We start from the raw sequence: 21,240 nt of genomic DNA, 5'->3' as shown, positions 1-21,240 counted from the left end.
CACAGGTGTGAGTCCAGTTCAGTGCTGGTGGGTGGTGGCCTGAGAGGTTTCCCCACCTACCAGAGTCCAAAGAGCACAGGTGTGGCTGCCTCCATAGCCTCATCACCACGGGATTTGCTGCCTACCTGGGGCCACCTGCTCACCAGCAGGGTGCTGCTTGAGGCAGCTAGCAGAGGACCAACAGCTGGGCACCAGATCAACTGCTCAAAAACCTGACTCGGGCGATCAGCCACCAAAGCATTGGCACCCAGGTAAGGGCCTGTCCCCCTAGGGAAGATCAGGGCCTGGCTGACCCACAGGGCAGGGTAGGTGGGGGCAACTCAGAGACTTTCCAGGCCAGGGCTTCTCTCCAGCTTATCTGGAGATGCGGGCAGGAGGATCAACCCCAGGGAGGGGTTGAGGACTCAGCTGGTGACTGGTAGGCTAAGAAGAAGAGCAAGGGGCGCCAGAAGCCCTCCAGCATGCTTCCCCGTAGTGTCTGCCATATAGATACCCCTTTCCTGCTCCAAGCCGCTACATTTGGGGGAGAAATGGCAGAACAAGGCTGCCCAGCTTCCCAAAGCCAGCCTCTCCTCCTGGGGTTGAGATATTTACAGCAGCTCTTTCCCTACCTCCACCCACCCACAGGGACCATCCTGGTGTGGGGGAGCAGAGAGGGGCTGACTAGGACAGTGCTCATTTCTCTTCCGGTCTAGAAACAGGAAGTGTATCACAGCCTAAGGAAGATAGGAGGAGGGGAAGCAGACTTCCAGCACCCCTTCCCTTTGCAGAGGACAGGGGTTCCTCCCATAAAAGGAAATAGGGACATCCTCCTGCACAGTTCCATAATTGTTCACTGATCATTCATTTTCCCGTCACTGAGTCACCTTATCGGAACCTGTTATTTTCCTAATAGCTCTGATAAACGGGTGTGGGTGCTCTCTTACACTTTGCCCAGGATATTTCAGGCATGCCACACAGATGTGTGGAAACCCACAAAACGGACACCTAGGCATCATGCATACACACCTCATTCCGATGACACCTACCCTTGACCCACTCATGACTAGCCCCCGCCCCACCATGCACACACACACCACAATTAATTTGGCTTTATTTCAGTGGATTGATGTTCTAGATCCCCCCCCCCTTGTCAGTCACCACCCAGTGACAGGGATACATAAACAAGTAAATCATGGAGTATGCAGCCAGATAGGTCTGGGTTCATTCTCTGTTAGATAATCACTGCGACTTCAGGTTTCAGTGTCAGAGTCCTCATCCACTAATTGGGGATAACAACAGAACCCACCTAGTGAGGTTGTTTTGAGGATTTAAATGAGATATGGAGGATAAAGCCCAGAGAACAGTGAGCAGCAGTTGGCACCAAGTCACCACGAGTGGATGGTGGTGAAGACTGAATGTTTGTGAGGGGCTTGGCAACAGGCTCATGGCACTAACCACAGGGGCTGCTGTGACTGCCACTGCTGTTGCAGAGGAATGTACAAGGCCCAACATGGCATGCAGCGGCCATCGGGGCAGGGTGGTAGGCAGGGTGGTAGTCAAGGACGGATTCACCAGGGAGGTGATCCATGGGCTGGATTTAAATAGTTGAGATGGGGACAGGCTCTGGGAGAGGCTCTGGTAGAGGATATGGCGTACACGGGGGCAAAAAGTCAGGAGTGTTGGTCAGACGTTCAGGGAAGTGCAGATCATTGACAAGTCCTACACCCACTGTAGACAGGTGCATGCGGGTACACACACACACAAGCGTGCCCTCGTGAGAGGGTCTCCAGCTCATGGGCTAACGTCAGCTTCCTACTGGTTTGCAGAATTGAAACAGTGCTGGATGAGAGGGATTGCTCTAGCAGGGAAGACTCTGAACCCTCTGCCCTTCCTGCAGATATTGGTGCAGCTTACTCCTCTAGCATCTTTCACACCCAGGCCCAGATCCAAATAATGGGAGACTGGAGCCTGATCTGGGGTCCAGTCACACTGTGGCCTCCCAGGCTCTTCCTTTCCTAGCCTGGGCCTTCCAGGGCCACCAAGATAGAGGGCTCTTCAAGAGTAGACACTGACTGCAGGTATCTCTGGAAAGACCCCTGGAGGCAGGGCTTTGGTCTGGTCCCAGGGGCTCCAGGTCAGAGCAGTAGCAGCCCTCATCCCCACTGGGCCTGGTACTCCTCTTGCCAGCTCTCATGGCTGTCTCTGTTTCACTTGGGGTTCTAGGCAGCTGTCCTCAGCAGCATCACCATGTCCCGGCCCAGCAGCAGAGCCATTTACTGTAAGATCTCCCTGAACCCTCTACCCTACTGAAGCCTCCAACTCTGGCCTCTTCCTCCTCACACCCATGGCCCATCCAATTTCCTAAGCCTCATCTCTCTCTCCTACCACCTCCTGCCCCTGACTCTTTACCCTGCAGTGCATCGGAAGGAGTACTCCCAGTGCCTGACCTCAGAGCTTGCCCTCCTGCAGCACAGGGTGGAGGTGAGTACCTGCACAGCCCCACGTGGTTTCCAACTAAAGCCAAGTATTTCCGTGTGTCGGATGCCCTGCCACAATGAAGATGCCTCAGGTGTTCCTGCTGTGGAAGACAACAGCCTGATCTGGCCTAATCCTGTGACCCGCTGGGATCCAACCAGCCTGCAGTCTAACCCAGTATCTGCTAAGTGCTGGGGAGGAGGGAGTTTGAGTGGGCAGAGCTGGCCCAGCTAGAGATCTGATGCCCAGACCGAAGCAGCAGAGGGATTGGCCTAGAGGCGCTGAGAACCTCTCCAGCCCAACCCCATTTGTTCCAGATGCAACCCCCCACCATACCCATGCCAGTGAGTTGCTCTTTGCTCAGGATGGGCATGACAGGAGGGAAAGTGTGAGGTCTGAAGCCCTCTAGGACTCGACTAAGAAGGGAGTGTCTGGGTCTGAGCTCCTGGGGCGGTGGAGTTGAGGGTGCCACTGAGCTGCTGGAATGGATTCTCTGGCCCTGCCCAGGAGTTGCTGGAATGGAGTCTCTGAACTGCTACTTCAAGATCTAGTTACAGGAAGGGCTGTCAACACCACAGGAAAGCAAACGCAGGCTAAAGGGTGTGGTCAGACAAGCATGCACTGCTGAGGATATGGTGGGGGGATACAGTGTGTGGGTGGAAACAGCCCCCACCCGCAGCCTCATGCGTTAGGGCTCCAGTGGAGATAATAGGGAGCCACACTGGGGTAAGGGACAGAAACCCCACAGGCAGGGAAGAAAGGGCTGGCCTGTTAGCTGGGGAGAGGCGGGGGTATTCAGCTTCTTTTCTATGGGGTGGGGCTGGGAACTGGCTTCATAGAGGCCTAGGAGTTAAGAGCAAGATGGTACACATTCAGGATGACAGGGACAACGGGGTCCCCGAGCTGCTGGCAGTGTGAACAGAGAGCTGGACCCAGGAAGGGATGGGGAGCTGCCAGGATGGAGAGGGAGGTCAAGGGGAAGGAGGACACTAGGTGGAGGGAGAGAGACTGGGAAAGGCAACAGGCGGCTGGGAGAAGCAGGCGGGGAGTAAGGGGCAGTTCTCCTGGAGAAAGTAGACAAGGACAACCCACCAACCCTCAGGCTGGCAGCAGGCAAGGACTTTTGTGGAGACTGAGATCACTTTGAATCTCTGTGGGTAAGAATCAGGAAAGGTGAGCTTGACCCTCTTCCTAAGACACCTGAGGTGCTGGATTGGCAGAGGGGAGGAAGGCGTCTGGGTATGGGGAACAGTATGAGCAAAGGCACAAAGACAGCAATGCTGGGTCAGTGAGAAGACCAGGCTGGAGGGGTGGGCTCCCAAACGCAGCAAAGGAAGTCAGGGACAGAGCTCAGGGGTCCTCTGGCCCACTCAGAAGTTCAGAGAGTGTATGCTGGGTGTTTGGAGCCCACATCCAGCAGGACACAACCCCTGACAATTGTCATTCCTTTGGAGTCTTAAAATTCTTCAGGCAGCCCCTCAGCCCCAGACCTGGAGGCCCATCCCTAGCCCTACTGCCTCCATACAGGTTCACATTGTCCTTGGAGGGTGCTCTATTGGGATCTGGGTCATTACCTACAAGGGGACTAAATGCCATGTCTCCCCCTCTGCTGCCTTCCCCTTCTGCCACCACCCTTCTCCAAACCTTCTCCTGGTTTGGCCTCTTCCTCTCCCCTTACAGCATCTGATGACATGTAAGCTGGGGACACAGAAAATTCGAGAGCCTAAGGATGCCCTGCAGAAGTTGCAGGACATGGATACACAGGGCCGGGTGTGGAGCCAAGACCTGATCCTGCAGGTCAGAGATGGCTGGCTCCAGCTGCTGGACATCGAGACCAAGGTCAGCCCTCTCACTGTCTAGCCCATGCTGTGGAAGAGCAAGCACCAGGTTCCTCTACTCCATGCCTCAAACAGTAGCTACCCTCCCCATACACAGCGCACACCAGGCCTAAGAAGAGATAGGAGACGAGGCTTGGGGATACAGGCACAAGTCAGAGTAGATGACTCACCAGATCCAAGCCACCAAAGGGCAGGGGAAACTCTATCAGGAGCTTCTAGGAGCCAAACTTAGTTCTCAAAAGCCTCACAGTTGACTTCTTTACCCGGTCCAGGAAGAGCTGGACTCTTACCGCTTGGACAACATCAAGGCCATGGATGTGGCACTGAACACCTGCTCCTACAACTCCATCTTGTCCATCACTGTGCAGGAGTCTGGCCTGCCAAGCATTAGCACTCTGCTCTTCCAGTGTCAGGAAGTAGGGGTGAGTGACCAGGGGTGAGGTTCAACAACCATTGTGTGTGGGGGTGCACACACACAGCTTTCTGACTGATGCTTCTTCCAGGCACAGCAGCTGAGAAACAGCCTGCAGAAGGCCCTGGAAGAGGAGCTAGAGCAAAGGTAGGCAGCCTCTGCCTAGCCACCTGTGGGGCTTCATAGCCCAGATCTCAGAAGGCCAGATCCTAGCTCTACATCCAAGGAACTCAGGAACCTGTGGCCAAACAAACGCAAACCTAGAACTGAGAAAGGGCCAGGGCAGAGATGGGCATAGGGAAGGGGCTAGACTGGGGGCACTACAGACTGTCCCCAAAGACTACTGTGAGACCCAGGAGAATCTTGGGACTGGGCAGATGAGGCAGAGTGGACTCAGGAAAGGTCGTTATGGAGAGCAGGGTTCAGGGTGGGGCTTCAGGAGAGAGGTGGTGACCCTTTGTTCCTGGGGCAGAAGTGTGGGCAAGGCTTCTGTCCCAAGAAATTTGTCAGAGATATGTCACTCACCATGTCCTCAGCAGACCTCGATTTGGAGGCCTTCACCCAGACCAGGACAGATGGAGGGGACCATCTATGGAAAGGCCACTTCCTTTGGAGCAGGCACCCCCTCTGGAACGGGGCCCCCTTCCAGAGCAGCCCTATCAGAGGACCCCAGAGCACAGTAAGTTTGGGGAACAGGGGCAGGTGGAAGAGAAGGTTTTGATCAAAAGTCAAAGGAATTTAGGCCCATGGTCCTCTTACATTGCAGGCATCCCACCATCCCCAAGGCCCCTGTCACGCCAACCCAGTGCCAGAGAACGAAGTGCCTTCGCTCTGCCTCCTCCAAGAAGGTCTCCATCCCCAGAGGATCCAGAGAGGGATGAGGTAACTGAGAACAGTCTTGGGCCTGCCAAGGCTTCCCAGGCCCAGGGTAAGGGAATACATCAGTTCTCCCCAGGAGCCCAGGGATCCAGGGTGACCAGGGCAGGACAGTCCTAACTGCGCACTCATGGTCATGGATTGTTTGGAACCCAGGAGGTGCTGAACCATGTCCTGAGGGACATTGAGCTGTTCATGGGAAAACTGAAGGAGGCTCAGGTGAAGACCAGCCTTAAGAAGAAGAGGAGATTTGGGAAAAAAAAGAAAAAGGATCATGGGGGTGAGTCTGAGGGCCAGGGGAAAGGAGTGGGGTTGTCTTGAGATGATCTGTGAACGCCGCCTTTGGCCCTGCTCCCACAGGAATAACCCGGGCGAACTATATTGACTGCTTCCAGAAGATCAAGTACAGCTTCAACCTCCTGGTCTGTGGCTCCCCACCACTTCCCCAGCCCTTCTCCCCCAACAACTCACTGGTCTCTGATACCCCAAGTCTTTCCCTTCTCCAGTTGCTCCCCTTCTTGGGACTTTTGGAGAGTCCCAGGCTCTCAGTTAAGGCATAAACAATTATGGGACACTGGGTTCCTGGTGAAGGTATTGTGGGATGAAGGGTGGTGACAGACATTGTCCTGTGTCCCCAGGGGAAGCTGGCTATCAGACTGCAGGAGACGAGTGCCCCGGAGTTCGTGCACATCCTCTTCAAAACTCTGGACTCTGTGAGTGGTGGGAGGACAGGATGCAAGAGGGACAGGCTGAAGCCACGCAGGAGCAGGGGAGGAAGGAGGCTGGGAGAGGCGCGGGGGAATAGCAGGTAGAGGGAGGCTATAGGGTTTCCCTTTGCTCTGCACAGCACACTCACCTCCTTGACTTCAAGACAACATCCCTGGTGTGACCAGTACCCCCAGAAGACTCCATGGGCAGGGGTCAGAGACAAGAACACCAGGGTTCTCCAGGAGATGGGCAATTGAGCAGGGCTGGAGAATCTGGGCCTTTCCTACCCATACCTGGCCTAGGCTTCCTGACACCTTCCATCCCCCACCCAGATCCTGGTCCAGTGCCCTGATGCTGACCTGGCAGCCCAAGTGGTCTCACCACTCCTCACTCCCAAAGCCATCGACCTGCTGCAGTCCTGTCTAAGCCCACCTGAGAGTAACCTCTGGAAGGGGCTGGGTGTGGCCTGGACCACCAGCGAGTGAGTGAAAACAAGGCCTGAACTACACTGGGGCTGAGGGGTGTTGCAGAAGGACCCAAGAAGTAGCTAGGCACTATGTTGATATAATCCAGAAATATTTCAAAACAATTTGGGAGACTCTACATAAAGTTCCCAACTGTCTATTAAGTTAAGTGTGACCAGTTAAAAGAAAAAAAAAATACCACCTTTACTCACTACTAAGGGAAAAGCGTTGTCTCAGAAAACAACGGTTCTTCCCAAGAAAGATGCCAATCTCTGCTAAAATAAGTTCTCATTTTTGTCAAGGCCAAAGTGAAAAGTTTATCTTAATCCAGCCCAGAACTTAAGAATGACTGACATGAGTGATGCTACAAATGTAACATCAGTGAGACTCAGCAACCATTTGGCAGGGCCCCAGTTAGGAGAGAAAGAGATGCCACAAGACCCCAAGCCAAGCCTCAATGCCAGTGTGATTGACATGGGCATTTGGACAGGAGGCCAAACTGATGAGAGCCGAGGCTGTGGTAGAACAGGAGGACACTCGTGACAAGAGGGGCCACGGGGAGAGGCGAGCTTGCCTGTGGGAGCCCCAGAACTCACTTTCACAAGCACAGTTTTTTTCTGTGCCCCTAGAGAAGAGGTCAGGGGGCAGTGGGAAACTGACATGCAGGTGGCAAAAGGAAAAGGAAATCCCAAGGAGTTCAAAGGAGAACAAAAAGAGCAGAGGGATGAAAACCAAGAGAGAAGAGGGGATTAGAGAGACAAGAGAAGTCGACAGGGAAATAGCCAGTTTTTCTAGCGCGCCTCTTGCCTGAAGAGTGGGACTTGCAATTCAGCCCACTCAAAAGCATTTTCATCCAGTTTGTTAAGAACATGAACCAGTTAATGCAATGTATGTTTTTGATTGTGGTAGAATATACAGAACAAAATTTCCTATTTTAACTGCTTTAAGTGCATAATTCAGTGGCATTAAATACATTAATAACGTTGTGTAGGAAACACTATCCCCAAAACTTTTTCATCATCTCAAACAGAAAGTCTACACCCATAAAACAATAATTCCCTGCTCCCCACTCTCCTTAGCCTCTGGGCACCTCTATTGTACTCTCTGTCTCTCTACATTTTCCTATTCTGGGTATCTCATGTAAGTGGAACACATTATTTATTCTTTTGTGACTGGCTCATTTCACTCAGCATGTCCTCAAGGTTCATCCACTTTGTAGCATGTGTCAGAATTTCCTTCTTTTTAATGGCTGAATAATATTCCCTTGCATGAAAATGCCACATTTTATTTATTCATTCATTTGTCAAAGGATACTTGGATTCTCATAATAATATTCAGTTGTCCAGAATACTGTGTGAGCTAGTCTTAGAGCCTGCTGGTTCCCATAGCTATGCTGGGCTCACACTGTCTAGCACCAGCAAGGAAGGAAATAGAGGTTCTGCAATGGTCTCAAACCAAAAGGCCTCAAATATTTTTATTCGGCCACTTTAACACTGAGCAACCATGTTAAATATATCATTTTGTGTTTTAAAGCCCAAGTTATTTCAAGAATTTAATCAGCAGATTTTTTTTTTTTTGGTGGGGGGGTACTGGAGATTGGACCCAGCAGCACTTTACCACCAAGCTACATCCCCAGCCCTTTTTATTTTTTTTTTATTTAGAGACAGGGTCTCACTAAGTTGCTGAGGCTGGCCTCAAACTTGCAGTCTTCCTGCCTCGGCCTCCCAGGGTGGTAGGATTATAGGCATGCACCAGCTGAACTAGATGTAATTTTTTTTAAAGTACCCTTAAAGATGTAAAATAACACTAATGTTCATAAAATTATGTACATTGGATAAATAACTTATCAAGTCAGTTATTCCCTTAGATGATTTCTAATTTCTATTTCTAAATAATCAGAAATTAATCAATGCAACAGAAAATAGAATAACTATAGAGATTTAAAAACTTTATATGAAGTTGAATTTCTGACAAATTGGATGACTTGATTTTAGGCAAAATGACCCACAGCTTTGGGTCACTAAATGCTGTGGCAATCTAAAAGGATGGACGACATATGAGGCCATTGATTTGATAGCCGAAGATTATCAGGATTTTAAATGGACTGGTACCAATAAAGTCATGACAGAGAAAATAAGATTGCTGGAGTAATGATAGGACCAAGGTGAAAAAGTATAGGTAGGGTATTTAGGTATATTCTCAGGAAATTTGGCAAGGAGAGGGGTATAGATCCACAGTTTACAAGGAGTTGTAAGTGGGTCAAGGGAAGACCTGAGCACATTTCTAAGGCAAAGAAGGAAGCACCAATGAAGAGGATTCAGAAAGGGGACAGTCTCTGTGTTCACACTGAATAAACATTTCTTAGCTTCAGCCTACGTACCAGCCACAGTCCTGGGGAGACAAGCCCCAAGGAGTTCAATATAGAAAAAAAGAAGTACAGGCATGTAAAGATCATGTGCAGTAGGGCATGACAGGAGCAATAATACACGGGTACACCAAGTTCAGGGGAAATATGCACCTGGAGGAGGCAGGGAGAGCAACTTCCTTAGGGGTTGAGTGGGCATTTCCCCTGCAGGCAGGTAGAGGCTGTCCATGCACAGCAAGCCTGGAAGCCACAGAGAGCACACAGATGGGCCCTGTGTGGTGGGTGAGGGGGAGGTTAAGAGGCCCCATTCTGTACCAGCCCCATTCTGGCATCAGTTAGAGCAGCCCTGCCAAGATGGTCTCAAAAGTTGGAGTTCCACACGGTATTCAGCTAGAGAGACCTACAGCTGGGACAGTATAAACAGGTTAGAAAAACACAGCAGGAAACCCCAAGGGGGTCTGCAGGACCCAATACACTGATTTCTACCACTTCAATTCAAACTCCCCAGCAGAGCCACTGTTTCTCTCTGGGAGTGATACATCTGCACTCTGTGGGTGGTGGTAAGGCTGGTTCACAGATCCTGTACTCTGGGGTTTTCTCATTCTTAACCATTTGCTCCTCTGTGGGTGTTCTGAGGCCTTTCATCTGTGCAGGAGGACTATGCCCCCATTAGCTGGAAGATCCCTGAGGCTAGGCCTTGTCATCTCCTCCCTCTCTACATCCCACAGCCTTGCACACAGTGGATATGGACTCTGATTTGTTCTCCCCCCAGGGCCGAATGGACAGGCAATGAGCCTCCACGTTACCAGCCCACATTTTATGATGGCTGGCAGCCTCCGGAGCCCTCCTCCTTGGTAAGAGATGCTTAGCAGAGTCTTACCCAAAGCCCTGGGCTCTGGCTAGTTTCCACCATCCCCATGGTCACATGACCACTAGGCTATGCATGGGTTTATGTGAGGACCTGTGTCCATCACTGCGGGGGCAGGCAGGAAGGGGATGGGAGAAAGCCGTGTGGGAGTTAGTGGGGGATCTAACAGCCACTCCCTATCACCATGCTGGTTGCCTTACTCTTTCTCATGTTCTGTTCTGCCCTTACAGGCACCCTTAAGATACCAGGACTCTCTCTCCCTCCGGTATGACCCAAATTTATCAGGGACTATATTGGCATGGGAGGGAAAAAAGGGGCTAAGCCTTTGGACCTCTGGACTTCTACATCTCAGAAACCCTCTGGACTGTTTTCTAGCCAGACACGGACATAGGCAAACACATCTTCCCCTGGTTTGGATGCAAAAGCAGCTTTTGACCTTCCTAGGTTTCAATCCCTTCTTCTCATGGTGCCACCTATACATGCCTCTGGTTTCCCAGAGCTCAAGTATAAAGTGCTCATAGCAGAGCACAGATGTAGAAAATTCCATGCCGTAAATGTCCTTAGAGATCAATGATATTTCAGACCTCTTTTGTCCTCAGAAACCCCCACCCCAAGTCCCACCTAACACTGACCTGCTATCAAACTCTATGGAACCCTAAAAGTCACCACCAGATGTAGCCAGGAGATATTTGGGTTCTTGGTGGTAGGACAGGCATTCAATTTCTGAGGCCCATCTCCAGTCATCCTGCTTCTTTCTCTTGGCAAAAGTCCCAGATTAGGGAGTACCTCACGCTTTGCTCAGGAGGAGACCTACAACAATGGACCTCAATCTGGAGATTCCAATATCCGACCCTCCAGCCCCAAACCTGTGAAATCAGTCCTGAAAATGCAAGTCCTATATGAGTTTGAAGCAAGGAACCCACAGGAACTAACTGTGGTTCAGGGAGAGGTGCTGGAGGTAAGGTCTGGGCTTGACCTAGAAAAGGAGGTGGTAGTTGATAGGAGCTACAGGTAGCCTGAACTGGGTGGTCTGGATATGGGGCTGCCAGGGTGGGTGGCCTGGAGGAGGAGGAGGAAAGTGGGAAAGGGCTGGGAGGGAAAAACTCTTGTTGGGGAGGGAAGGCTGACTGGACAGAGGTTTGGGTGACTGAGATGGTGACCATTGGCAGGTTCTGGACCACAGCAAGCGGTGGTGGCTGGTGAAGAACGAGGCAGGACAGAGTGGCTACATTCCTAGCAACATCCTGGAGCCCCTGCAGTTGGGGGGCCCTGGGAGCCAGGGCCAGTCACCCCCTCGGGTATACTACCTGTCTTAAGCTATCCAGAAGCCCTAAGTCCTGAGTTGGAGGTTGGGTGGGTAGGATTCAGTGACAAGCAGAGAAGATAGTTCTGGTTTGACTTAATCAGTTATTACTGCATGATTATTGGGTATCAAATTTGTTATCAGGTCAAAGCAAAGAATAAAAGGGTCCCTACCAGACCATAAAAATCATAGGATGAGAGAAGTGATTTGATGGGAGCCCAGAGAAGAGATCTAGGATTGGGAGCTGTGTTTGTGAGATGACCTCTGACCCTTATCACCCCACCCCCATTCTAGGCTCCAATGCTTCGACTCAGCTCAAAGCCTGAGGAGGTCACGGCTTGGCTGCAGGCAGAAAACTTTTCCACTGTGTGAGTGCCCTGTTTGTGGGGGATGGAGGGGGAATCTTAAAAAGAGCTCAGATGGTGACTATGGAAACCCAGAGACCCAAATATGCAACCTGGCCTCCATTGCGCTTGGCAACTCCATCCAAGACAGGGTCTGTGAGTGAAGGAGGTCAGAGGAAGGGGGCATGCCTAAGCCCAGATGAGGGCATCAGGTGGGGTGCTCCTGCCATGCTGAAGGCAGCAAGCATCAAGATAGTGAACTTGGGAAAAACCTTGGCTGACAGCTCAGTCATGCCTTCCTACAAGAATGCTCATTTTCAGAGACTTCAAACCTGGGAGTTCTGACATCAGTTGATGCCAAACCTTACCAGCTTACACCTGCACTTTCAGATACCCCATGCTACAAATCTTCCTGGAACCCCAACCTCCAAGCTAAATGACCCCTTCTCTACCCAAATACTCAGGCCCAGCATCCTTCCACCTGACCATTGGTGGCTTCTATTTCTGTTCACAGCACAGTGAGGACCCTCGGGTCCCTGATGGGGAGCCAGCTACTTCGTATGAGACCTGGGGAGCTACAGATGCTGTGTCCACAGGAGGCCCCAAGGGTCCAAGCACGACTGGAGGCTGTCAGAAGGACGCTGGGGGTGAGGATACTTTGGGGCTCTGGCTCCCATTGGGAGAGTCAAGTCCTCCTAGTAAGAGAGTACGAGTGCTGGGTAGATAAGCCAGCAAGCCCAGACCTGGACGGAACTGAGTGTGGCGGGTACTGAGCACAAGATATTCCTCCAAGGGAACGGCGTCATGCATTTAGGCACGCCTCGAGGCTTCAAGCTTATTGGTGGCAGGAGCTCTGAGGCTCTCTCACCTGGCATGAGCCTCATCTGAATTCTTTTTTTCTCTCAGATAAGTCCTTAGGCACCGTTCAGACACTTCCAAGACGAAGGACCTCTCTCCTGTGCAAGATGGAGTATTCGATACCTTTTAGAGCCTGAGAATTCCTCTTCCAATCCTCATTTTGCAGCAAATCACACACCCCAGCTAACACAGCAAAGATTAACAGGCCCAGATGTTGTGGCAAATGGTACACGTTCTTGCTGTGTTGGAATCATCCCCAATTACTATCTATTTATTTTACCTATTTTCTAAGCCAGGCACACTTATGTCTAGGCCTGTCAGAAATTGGTTCAGTCCCTCACATTCCCAATAAAAGCATCTTCAAGACTGTCATGTGTCTCCCTTGCAGCTTCTTCTGAGCCTTATGGGAGTCAAAGATGGTGAGGCAGGAAGGGCTGGGGCATGAAACAGCAGCAACCTTTCATTCATCAGCAGGTCAGATGATCTGAATGGGAGAAGGAATTAACACTGTGACCTGGAACTGGGAATCAGCATTTGAGAAATAAGATCCAAGTTCTTCTTTCTAAGCAAACTCCAAAATGAAGCTATGCTCACCATCCCCATACTTCTTAGTATGTGTCTCCCCATAGAGACCAAGGTACCCAGCACAGTTGAGGGCACAGCACTTCACAGTAGCAAAGAGTATCAGGCTGACAGGTATAGGTTTTAGTTGTCACACTGGCTGACGGTCCAGAGGAGCACTAACAAAGCAGGTGTTCCAGGAAGATAGTTGTTAACTTCCTCTTTCAATGCAACTTTGCCCCTGCTGTTTAGTGAGCCAAACTTCAAGTTCCCTCCCCAGTTTCTCTCTTTAGTGACAGAGCCTAAGGAACATTGTACTGAAAGGTCAAAGTCCCAAGTCAGCAGTGTGAACTCTACCAAGTCATCCCACTCTCTGGGTTCCTGTTCTAAAGTTAGGTAAAGGGTTTGGATTGGCTGTAGCTTCTAATAGCTTTTAGTGTACGTAGCCTACTTTAATCTCCAAACTGTTATGGATTGAAATCTTATCTCCACATAAGAGGAGCTATACTTTAACTGATTTTATCTACAGTAAGATTTGATGTACTTAAGGCCCCCTTGAGCGTTTTTAAGGTGTTCCTTAAGTCAGCTGAATTTTTCTGTGACCTTAACATTGTCTAGGGCACAGGTTGCCCTATTTTTAGACTGCCTATGTCATTCCCTCAACTTTCTGGCCTTGGAAAATCATTCCTTGTAGGTGGTAACACAGAATAGGAAAGCAAAAAATTTCCCTCACTACAGAAAAAAGGCAAGACCCTTAGGGTCTGACTTGTCAAAGACAAACTTAGTCAAAAAAGTTAATTTCTTAGAATGGGGAGAGGAGATATTTACCCATTGCCCCTGGTGCCTTACAGAGTTGAAGGAGCACTAGCCGCAGAGAAATCCTCCAGGACCAGGAAAAAGGAATAGTGTTTTAGCCTATTATTCCTCAGCTTTCAGAGAAAAGACTGAGGTGAGGTGATGGGCTGTCCAGGTGCCCAAGCACAGTGACACTAGCAAAAGTTAAGTATTAGACCTCAGTCTGAACCCCATATCATCCCTTGAGACCTAAGCAACTCGCTCAACTTCTCCAGGCCTCAGTTTACCTCCTATAAAATGGGAATAACACTTACTTTACAAAGTTGTTGTGATGCTTAGATTGGATAAATTATCTAACATATGAAACACCTATTCTATTGCCTGGCATATCATAGGTATTAAAAAAATACTAGCCTTATACTTCAGGTTAATTTGTGACTAGCTTTTTATTCTCTTGAGGAAAAAAAAAAAAACACACACACAGGCATTATAAACTCATGTGTCCCATGTTTGCACATTTCCCCCTAGCAAAATGTCTTTTTTAAAAAGTTCCTTGTTTGCTTCAGCTAAACAAATGGATTGAGATAATGTGATTTCCCACACCCAAGCTGGAGGAGTAGTGGCTTGGAGCTGGAGGTGACCATGCTGTGCAGGCAGGAAAGGAACCCTGAGAGCAGCCCTTGACTCCCTGCTTCCACTCCTCCATAGTATTCTCACAAATCCCCTCTTCAGCTCAACATTGACACTGTTACAAGTCTCTATCCCTTTTGCATTATCAGGGACTCTGCATAAACAGACAGTAGTTCTTTCCAAGACTGCAGGAACCTCCTACAGTTCTCTTGCTCTATCAAAGTCCCCAGGATACCCACGTTGCTAAATCCAACTGTTAATTCTCAGTCTTCATTTTCCTGACCTATCAGTCCCATTTGACACAGTTGTTGATTTCCTCTTTCAAGGGTCTTCACTTGGTTTCTAGGGCACCTGGTGTTCCACCTCACTGGCCAGACTCCTTTTCAGATTCCTTTGTTGATTCTCTATCATTCCCCAACCTATAAATGTTGTGCCACAGCACCCCCAAACTTACAGACTTCATCTCTTCTTTGCTGCTCTCACTCCCGTGGCAATCTCATCTGGTCTCACTGTTTTAAATGCTGTGTGTACAATGATTCCCTGGACTTACCTCTTCCTTCTGCCTGGAGTTCTTCCCTAGCCTGCTGCACCCACAAGCCCCCCCAGCACAGTAGCTTGATCCCACACCTGCTTCAGGCTTTGCTTAAAGTTTAACATCTCAGTGAGACCTACCAAAACTCATTTTTTAAAAAACCCAAATCCCCTTTCTTCTGGGGCTCCCCTTTTCCCACCACTACTCCTTTTGGTGTGCCCGCCCCTCCCCCGCTCCAGTACTGGGAATTAATCCTTGGGTCATGCTTATCACTTAACTACATCCCCAGCCCTTTCTTAATTTTTCTTTTGAAACAGGGTCTTGCTCAGGCTGGCCTCACATTTGGATCCTCCTGCTCAGCCTCCCAAGTCTCCAGGATTACAGGAATGTGCCACCACATCCAGCTTTTAAATGTCCCCCATTGCTTGCTCCACCCATTGGTGGGGATCAAATCCAGAGCCCAGTGCATGCTAGGAAAACTACCACAGATCTATCTCCTCAGCTGTATTTCTCTTCTGTTTTCTCTCCATGGGACATGTATCACTATCTGACTTATTACGTATCCACTATGTATTTGCTTATTTCTGCCTCTCTCCATTAGAATGCAAGCTTTGGGAGTGGAGGGATTTTTGTTTGTTAATTTCACTTTTGTATCTCTAGCACCCACAACAGTGCTGCCCATAATAGGTATGTTAAAAATATTACTGGGAGCATGAATGAGTGAATGAAAAATGATAGGATCTTCCCTTCTCCAATTCACTCTACACAAAGAAGCTAGGTTAATTTCTGTAATGGAGGTTGGCAATATCACTCACCTCAGCACAGCTTCCAAATCTGCACTGATCAATAGGTCAGTCATGAGCCACATGTGCCTACTGAGCAGGTAAAAGGTGGCTAGCTCCAACTAAGAAGTTTTAAGTGTAAGATACCATGTTTTGAAAACAATACAAATAGAAAATATTTCAATAATATTGATACTAATTATATGCTGAAATTATGGCATTTTTTAATACATTGGAGCTAAATAAAATATATTATCAATTCACCATAAACAACTTGTTTTTACCAGAAACAAATATTTCAAAATCACATATATGGTTTGCACTACATTTCTATTGAACAGTATGCTCTAGACATTCCCCACAGACCAGAGGAAAAAATTCCAAATTCCCTTTCTCATAGTCAAGGCCCGCTACTACCTGACCCCCCACTTGCTTTTCTCAGCCTCCCTCTTCCTGTGCCCCCTTACAACCTCATAAATCAGCCTACCTCTACAGTACTTGCTGTTCCTTCTAACACACGTATTTCCCACCCTCCTGTGTTTGTTCTGCCCTTCTCCTGCCAGGAGTGCCCTTTGTGATAATACCCATGGCCCATTCTTCCTCAGTGACCTTGTTCAAACGCCCATCTCCTCCTTGAAGCCTACTTGGAATCACCCTCTGTCCTGGCCTAGAGATCTCTCCCTCCAAACTACTTTAGGTGATACCTTGCGCCCTGAATCACTTCCTACTTGACAGTTTTACAGATTTAAGTAATTTATGGGTTAACATCATGCTCTCCTTCCCACTCAACACTGGAGCCAAAGATGGCGACTCAGTGGAGGTCGGAGTCGGAGTCTAGTCCGACTATTCTAGACCCCTACCCCACCCACCCGGAGTTCAGTAAACACGACAAGAGTCTGACTCTCCCTGCATAACTATTGCCTGATTGCACTTCCCGCCCTGGCAATATTAACTAATGAAGTGCGGCTCCCGCCGGTGGAGAAACGCTGAGTTTCAACAGTCAATGGTTTTGCACACCTGCTGCTCTCAAGCGGGAACCGCGCGGGCCCTCGCCCTAGCGCCGGCAGAAGTCGCGCATGCGCGTAATAGTGTGGACGCGCAGAAGTCGGGACGGGGACGGGGGCGGAGTCGGGCGACTCACGTTGGCCCCGCCCAGATACGTCCAGTATAAAGCCTCACCGCTCGCGGTTTTACCGCCTGTCTTCGAAAGCCCGCAAGTCTCCTCGCCATGTCGTCCAAGTCGTCTATGGTTCTGGGTTATTGGGATATTCGCGGGGTGAGTGCCCTCTTAGTCGCCCAGCAGCTCCGTCTGAGACGGGAAGGCGGCCAGGGCTCTGGGGCAGCGTCTCCGTGAGAAGCTGTAGGTGGGAGCCCTTTCGCCGCGACCACCATCACCTGAGCTGCCCAGCCTCGGAAGCCGACGACCCCCGTCCGGCCTCTGGGATCACCAGGCTCGGCGAGGAGGGCCCGAGAGTCGCCAGTCTGTGGGGGTCGCTTAACGACCGCTCCAGCAGGATCAGGGTCTTCGGCAACCCTGGGCCGGGGGACGTTGGCGGGCGGGGGGTGGGCGCGGGTGAGACCCGCGCAGGCGCTGACCTGGGGCTGTCTCCTGCAGCTGGCGCATGCTATCCGCCTGCTCCTGGAGTTCACTGATACATCCTATGAGGAGAAGCAGTACATTTGCGGGGAAGGTAATGTCGCTTTGGAACTGGTACACCGTTCCCCTAAACCAAGCCTTCTCCAACTGCCCCTGTCTTTTTGGGCCCAGAGAGTGGCATCATGCAGAGCTTGGGTGGGACATCTGCCCCTATTACCTGGGAACTCCCTGCAATGCTATGTGAGGAGAAGTGCGTGCTTTACATTGACCTGGGGATTCTGCGCCCCGCGGTGGCCGAACCCCTACTTAATACTTACTCAAATGGGCCACAGAGACTGAAAGGTTAAGTATGGTGAGCTGGGTATTTGAGGTATTAGAACTAAGTCATTTCTTTAAATCTTTCCACTCTCTTATCAGATGGACTATTAAGGATGCTGGGTCCCACTTCTCTCTTACAGCTCCTGACTATGATCGAAGCCAATGGCTGGATGTGAAGTTCAAGCTAGACCTGGACTTTCCTAATGTAGGTATCTTAGGGAGAGGAGAAGGGAACGGAAGACCTTCAAGTATATCCATTTTACTGCTCTCTTCCCTGGTCTGGGAGGGTCTAGATAGGGGCTCGTAGCATGGATAGAATAGATACAAGGATCCTTGGACTAGAGAAAATAAAATTACCTTTTCATTTCCACTAACGAAAGTATATTCCTTCTATTGCGAAGATAGGTAATAAGTTACGTAAATTATTAGCTACATCTTTGACTTTATCACTAATAGAAATCTGGTATTTTCATATTCTATTAAATGTATTTCGGGTATCTCAAATGTTATATTCATCACTACTTTGAAATGATGGTGGTTATTACATTTCTTTGTATTTAATACATTAATAAATACTTATTACACTTATCACAATTTTGCTTTAAAATATTTTATAATTAAATACATGGAATTGGCATTAAAGACATGGAATTGGCATTTAAAACCTTATTCTGCAAAAGACTTCATCATGCACATACACAATATACATTTAAAATTTAAGAAATCTCGTTTGGAATCAGGTGGGACCCATTACTACCTTCTACCTATTTTTTTTTCTTTCTCCTTACACAGCATCTTTTCTCTCTTGTTTACCACCTTTCAAGCCTCCTCTTCCCTGGAAGAGAGAGGTTGTGCATTTGGCTTCTCCTTTTCCTTCCAGCTTCCCTACCTCATGGATGGGAAGAACAAAATCACCCAGAGTAATGCCATTTTGCGCTACATCGCTCGCAAGCACAACATGTGTGAGTTGCGTAGGGCTGGTGAGGGAGATCTGTTTGTTTGCTTACGTGGAGGTATATGATTTCATGGGTGGTTTGTTGTGATTTGGCCTACAGGTGGTGAAACAGAAGAAGAAAAGATTCGAGTAGACATCATGGAGAACCAAGTGATGGATTTCCGCATGCAACTGATTCGCCTGTGCTACAACTCTGACCATGTGAGTTTCCCCAGCAGGCATCAGCCATGCAAGTTTCCCTTCTGCTATTGCTATCTTCTCACCAACCCAATCTGTAAGAATATGAAATAGAACTCTTATTTTTTTGGATGTTTTGTCATGTAATTCTGATGTTGGCTCCTCTTTTCCAAACTCTTATTCTGCCACCTTTAAGTGAAGGCAATGAGAAGATCCCGGAGAAGGGGCTACAAAGGGTCCTTTCCTAGTCTGTGCCCTGATTTATCTATATAGATGATGATGGTGGCTATTCAACTCTCTTTCTGTCTCTTCCAGGAAAACATGAAACCTCAGTACTTGGAACAGTTACCTGGACAACTGAAACTATTCTCCTTATTCCTGGGGAAATACTCATGGTTTGCAGGGGAAAAGGTAGGAAAAAGGGGAAAGGAGAGGATAGCTTTCTGTTTCTGCAGGTGTTTGTGAACTCCCCACACCTAACCATCTTATTTTCTCCTTCTAGCTTACTTTTGTGGATTTTCTCACCTATGATGTCTTAGACCAGAACCGTATGTTTGAGCCTAAGTGCCTGGATGAGTTCCCAAATCTGAAGGCTTTTATGTGCCGCTTTGAGGTAATACTGTCTGTAACATTCTCTAACAGAAATATTCACAGGCTCCTTAGGCCCTGAGAGTCCCACTGTGATAGATGCTTGCCCAACCTTTTACCTAAAGAGGTCAATGACTGAATACCACTGTGCTTTCATGTCTTGGGGAGGGCCCGTTTTCTATACCCCAAACGCATGGTCTACAAGAAATGGGGGAAAGGTGGAGGCAGGCAGCATGTGAATATTGTTGTTTTGGTTTGGGTCTGTTGGGCTGGGCTAGAGTCCTTATAAAGTTTGGTGTGCTTTCCCTTCAGGCCTTGGAGAAAATAGCTGCTTACTTGCAGTCTGACCGCTTCTTCAAGATGCCCATCAATAACAAGATGGCCAAGTGGGGCAACAAGTGTATATGCTGAGCAAGAGAAACTGCTTGTTTTGTTCCATCCTGTACCCAAGGGTCTGTCCTCTTCTCTTTCCAATAAATAGCACTTAGGTTACTGGTGTCCAGCTGAATTTCTCTTGGGAGTAAAGGCCAAAGGGGAGAGAAAGATTATGTGAATGACAACCAAGGTGTAAATTTAGTCACTGCAACATTAATATTCCCTTACTCCCCAACTGAGTTCAAGGACTAGAAATTTATCATCAAAACTTGACAGTGGGTATTAGAAATATATTACATAGTTGGAGAAAGCAGGTATTTTAAATGGGTCCCTTACATGGACATCATGTAAATACCCATTAATCCTGTGAAATACCATGTGGCAGTAAGAATGACACTGAAGTATCTAAACTAACATGAAATGATTTCCAAGACACATTGTTGAATTTCAAAATTAGTTTGCAAATTAATATATACAGCATGACATCTTTTATCATTTTTGCAAGAGAGACCATGAGGTGTTTCTATAGATACACAATGTATGTGATTGGGGTCTGGAGGGACACAACAAAACTTATAACGAGGCTTAGTTCAGGCAAAGGGATGGAAGGCCCAGTCTTCAGGGTAGAACCTAAAGGGAAATACTGAGATGCAGCCAAGTTTTCCTTTTATTAACTAGGAGAATGCATTCATGATACAATCAGAACTAGTTTTTAGAAAAGAAGCTTAGGGGCAACTGATTCCTGTGGAGATTGAATTGGCCTCTCTCCTTTACATAGCAAAGTCAGAAGCTCTTACAGCCTTAAGAGTTATCTGTGGGCCAGATTGCTGTCCCCTGTGGACCAGAAGTCAAGGATCTCTCTCTAGTGAGGGAAAAAGGGCTTGACCGCTGTGAGACCCAATGAAATCAGGAGGGGCTGCCTCAGAATGGGCTGCCAACAGTAGTTATATGTTCAGGCCAACTTCTTAAGTATGGGGAGCATTTTGCCATAAGAGGTGTAAAGCTGAGGAGTTTCTCTAAAGTCTGATAACTTTTGATGTGAATTTGCAGCATATGAGGGAGTGGTGTGCTCTAGGGAAACCTTGTAGACTTAAAGGAAAATAAAGAATTGAGCATGCCTCAAGGGACTAAATAACACAACCAGAAATGAAAAGGAAATGTTTTCTCTATCACTATATAACAATATTACCACAAATTTAGCAGTTGAGAGGAACGCATTTATCATCATACAGTTTCTATGGGTTAGTCTGGCTCAGCTTTACTGCGTGTTCTGCTCAGTTTTTATCCCAAAACTGTACTCAATGTGTCAGCAATATGATATTGTCTAAAGGATAATATCATATTATAATTGGAGGAGGATCTGCTTCCAAGTTTATGTGATTGCTGATAGAATTCAGTTCCTTATGCCCTGCTGGACAGACAGCCTCAGTTTCTTGC

At 48.5% G+C, this 21,240-nt stretch overlaps 2 protein-coding genes across 2 annotated transcripts; both read left to right on the top strand.

Annotated features, from left to right (window-relative positions):
- Positions 1–2,209: 2,209 nt before the first annotated feature.
- Positions 2,210–12,973, top strand: EPS8L3 (EPS8 signaling adaptor L3). The gene is made up of 18 exons (XM_079134978.1): positions 2,210–2,260; positions 2,399–2,463; positions 4,138–4,296; positions 4,568–4,717; positions 4,799–4,854; positions 5,247–5,386; positions 5,474–5,589; positions 5,740–5,863; positions 5,944–6,005; positions 6,222–6,296; positions 6,624–6,772; positions 9,893–9,974; positions 10,219–10,253; positions 10,757–10,946; positions 11,158–11,286; positions 11,586–11,659; positions 12,150–12,282; positions 12,542–12,973. The coding sequence occupies exons 1-18, from the start codon at positions 2,230–2,232 to the stop codon at positions 12,551–12,553; spliced, it is 1,782 nt and encodes a 593-aa protein (XP_078991104.1). The 5' UTR covers positions 2,210–2,229; the 3' UTR covers positions 12,554–12,973.
- A 3,955-nt stretch (positions 12,974–16,928) lies between these two features.
- Positions 16,929–19,920, top strand: GSTM3 (glutathione S-transferase mu 3). Its single transcript, XM_079126495.1, has 8 exons — positions 16,929–17,069; positions 17,409–17,484; positions 17,849–17,913; positions 18,589–18,670; positions 18,764–18,864; positions 19,156–19,251; positions 19,343–19,453; positions 19,741–19,920. Exons 1-8 carry the CDS (start codon positions 17,022–17,024, stop codon positions 19,837–19,839), a joined length of 678 nt encoding a protein of 225 aa, XP_078982621.1. The 5' UTR covers positions 16,929–17,021; the 3' UTR covers positions 19,840–19,920.
- Positions 19,921–21,240: the final 1,320 nt, after the last annotated feature.

Source organism: Sciurus vulgaris, assembly GCF_902686455.1.
Source record: "Sciurus vulgaris genome assembly, chromosome: 1".
Lineage (NCBI taxonomy): Eukaryota > Metazoa > Chordata > Mammalia > Rodentia > Sciuridae > Sciurus > Sciurus vulgaris.
This window is presented reverse-complemented; position numbering and strand designations above follow the sequence as displayed.

Coding starts and splice junctions, on each gene's coding strand:
- EPS8L3 (XM_079134978.1), top strand. CDS start 2,230: ATGTCCCGGCCCAGCAGCAGAGCCATTTACT. Junction 4,297..4,567: donor TGCTGGACATCGAGACCAAG/GTCAGCCCTCTC, acceptor TACCCGGTCCAG/GAAGAGCTGGACTCTTACCG. Junction 6,006..6,221: donor AGTACAGCTTCAACCTCCTG/GTCTGTGGCTCC, acceptor CTGTGTCCCCAG/GGGAAGCTGGCTATCAGACT.
- GSTM3 (XM_079126495.1), top strand. CDS start 17,022: ATGTCGTCCAAGTCGTCTATGGTTCTGGGTTATTGGGATATTCGCGGG. Junction 19,252..19,342: donor CATGGTTTGCAGGGGAAAAG/GTAGGAAAAAGG, acceptor TTCTCCTTCTAG/CTTACTTTTGTGGATTTTCT. Junction 19,454..19,740: donor CTTTTATGTGCCGCTTTGAG/GTAATACTGTCT, acceptor CTTTCCCTTCAG/GCCTTGGAGAAAATAGCTGC.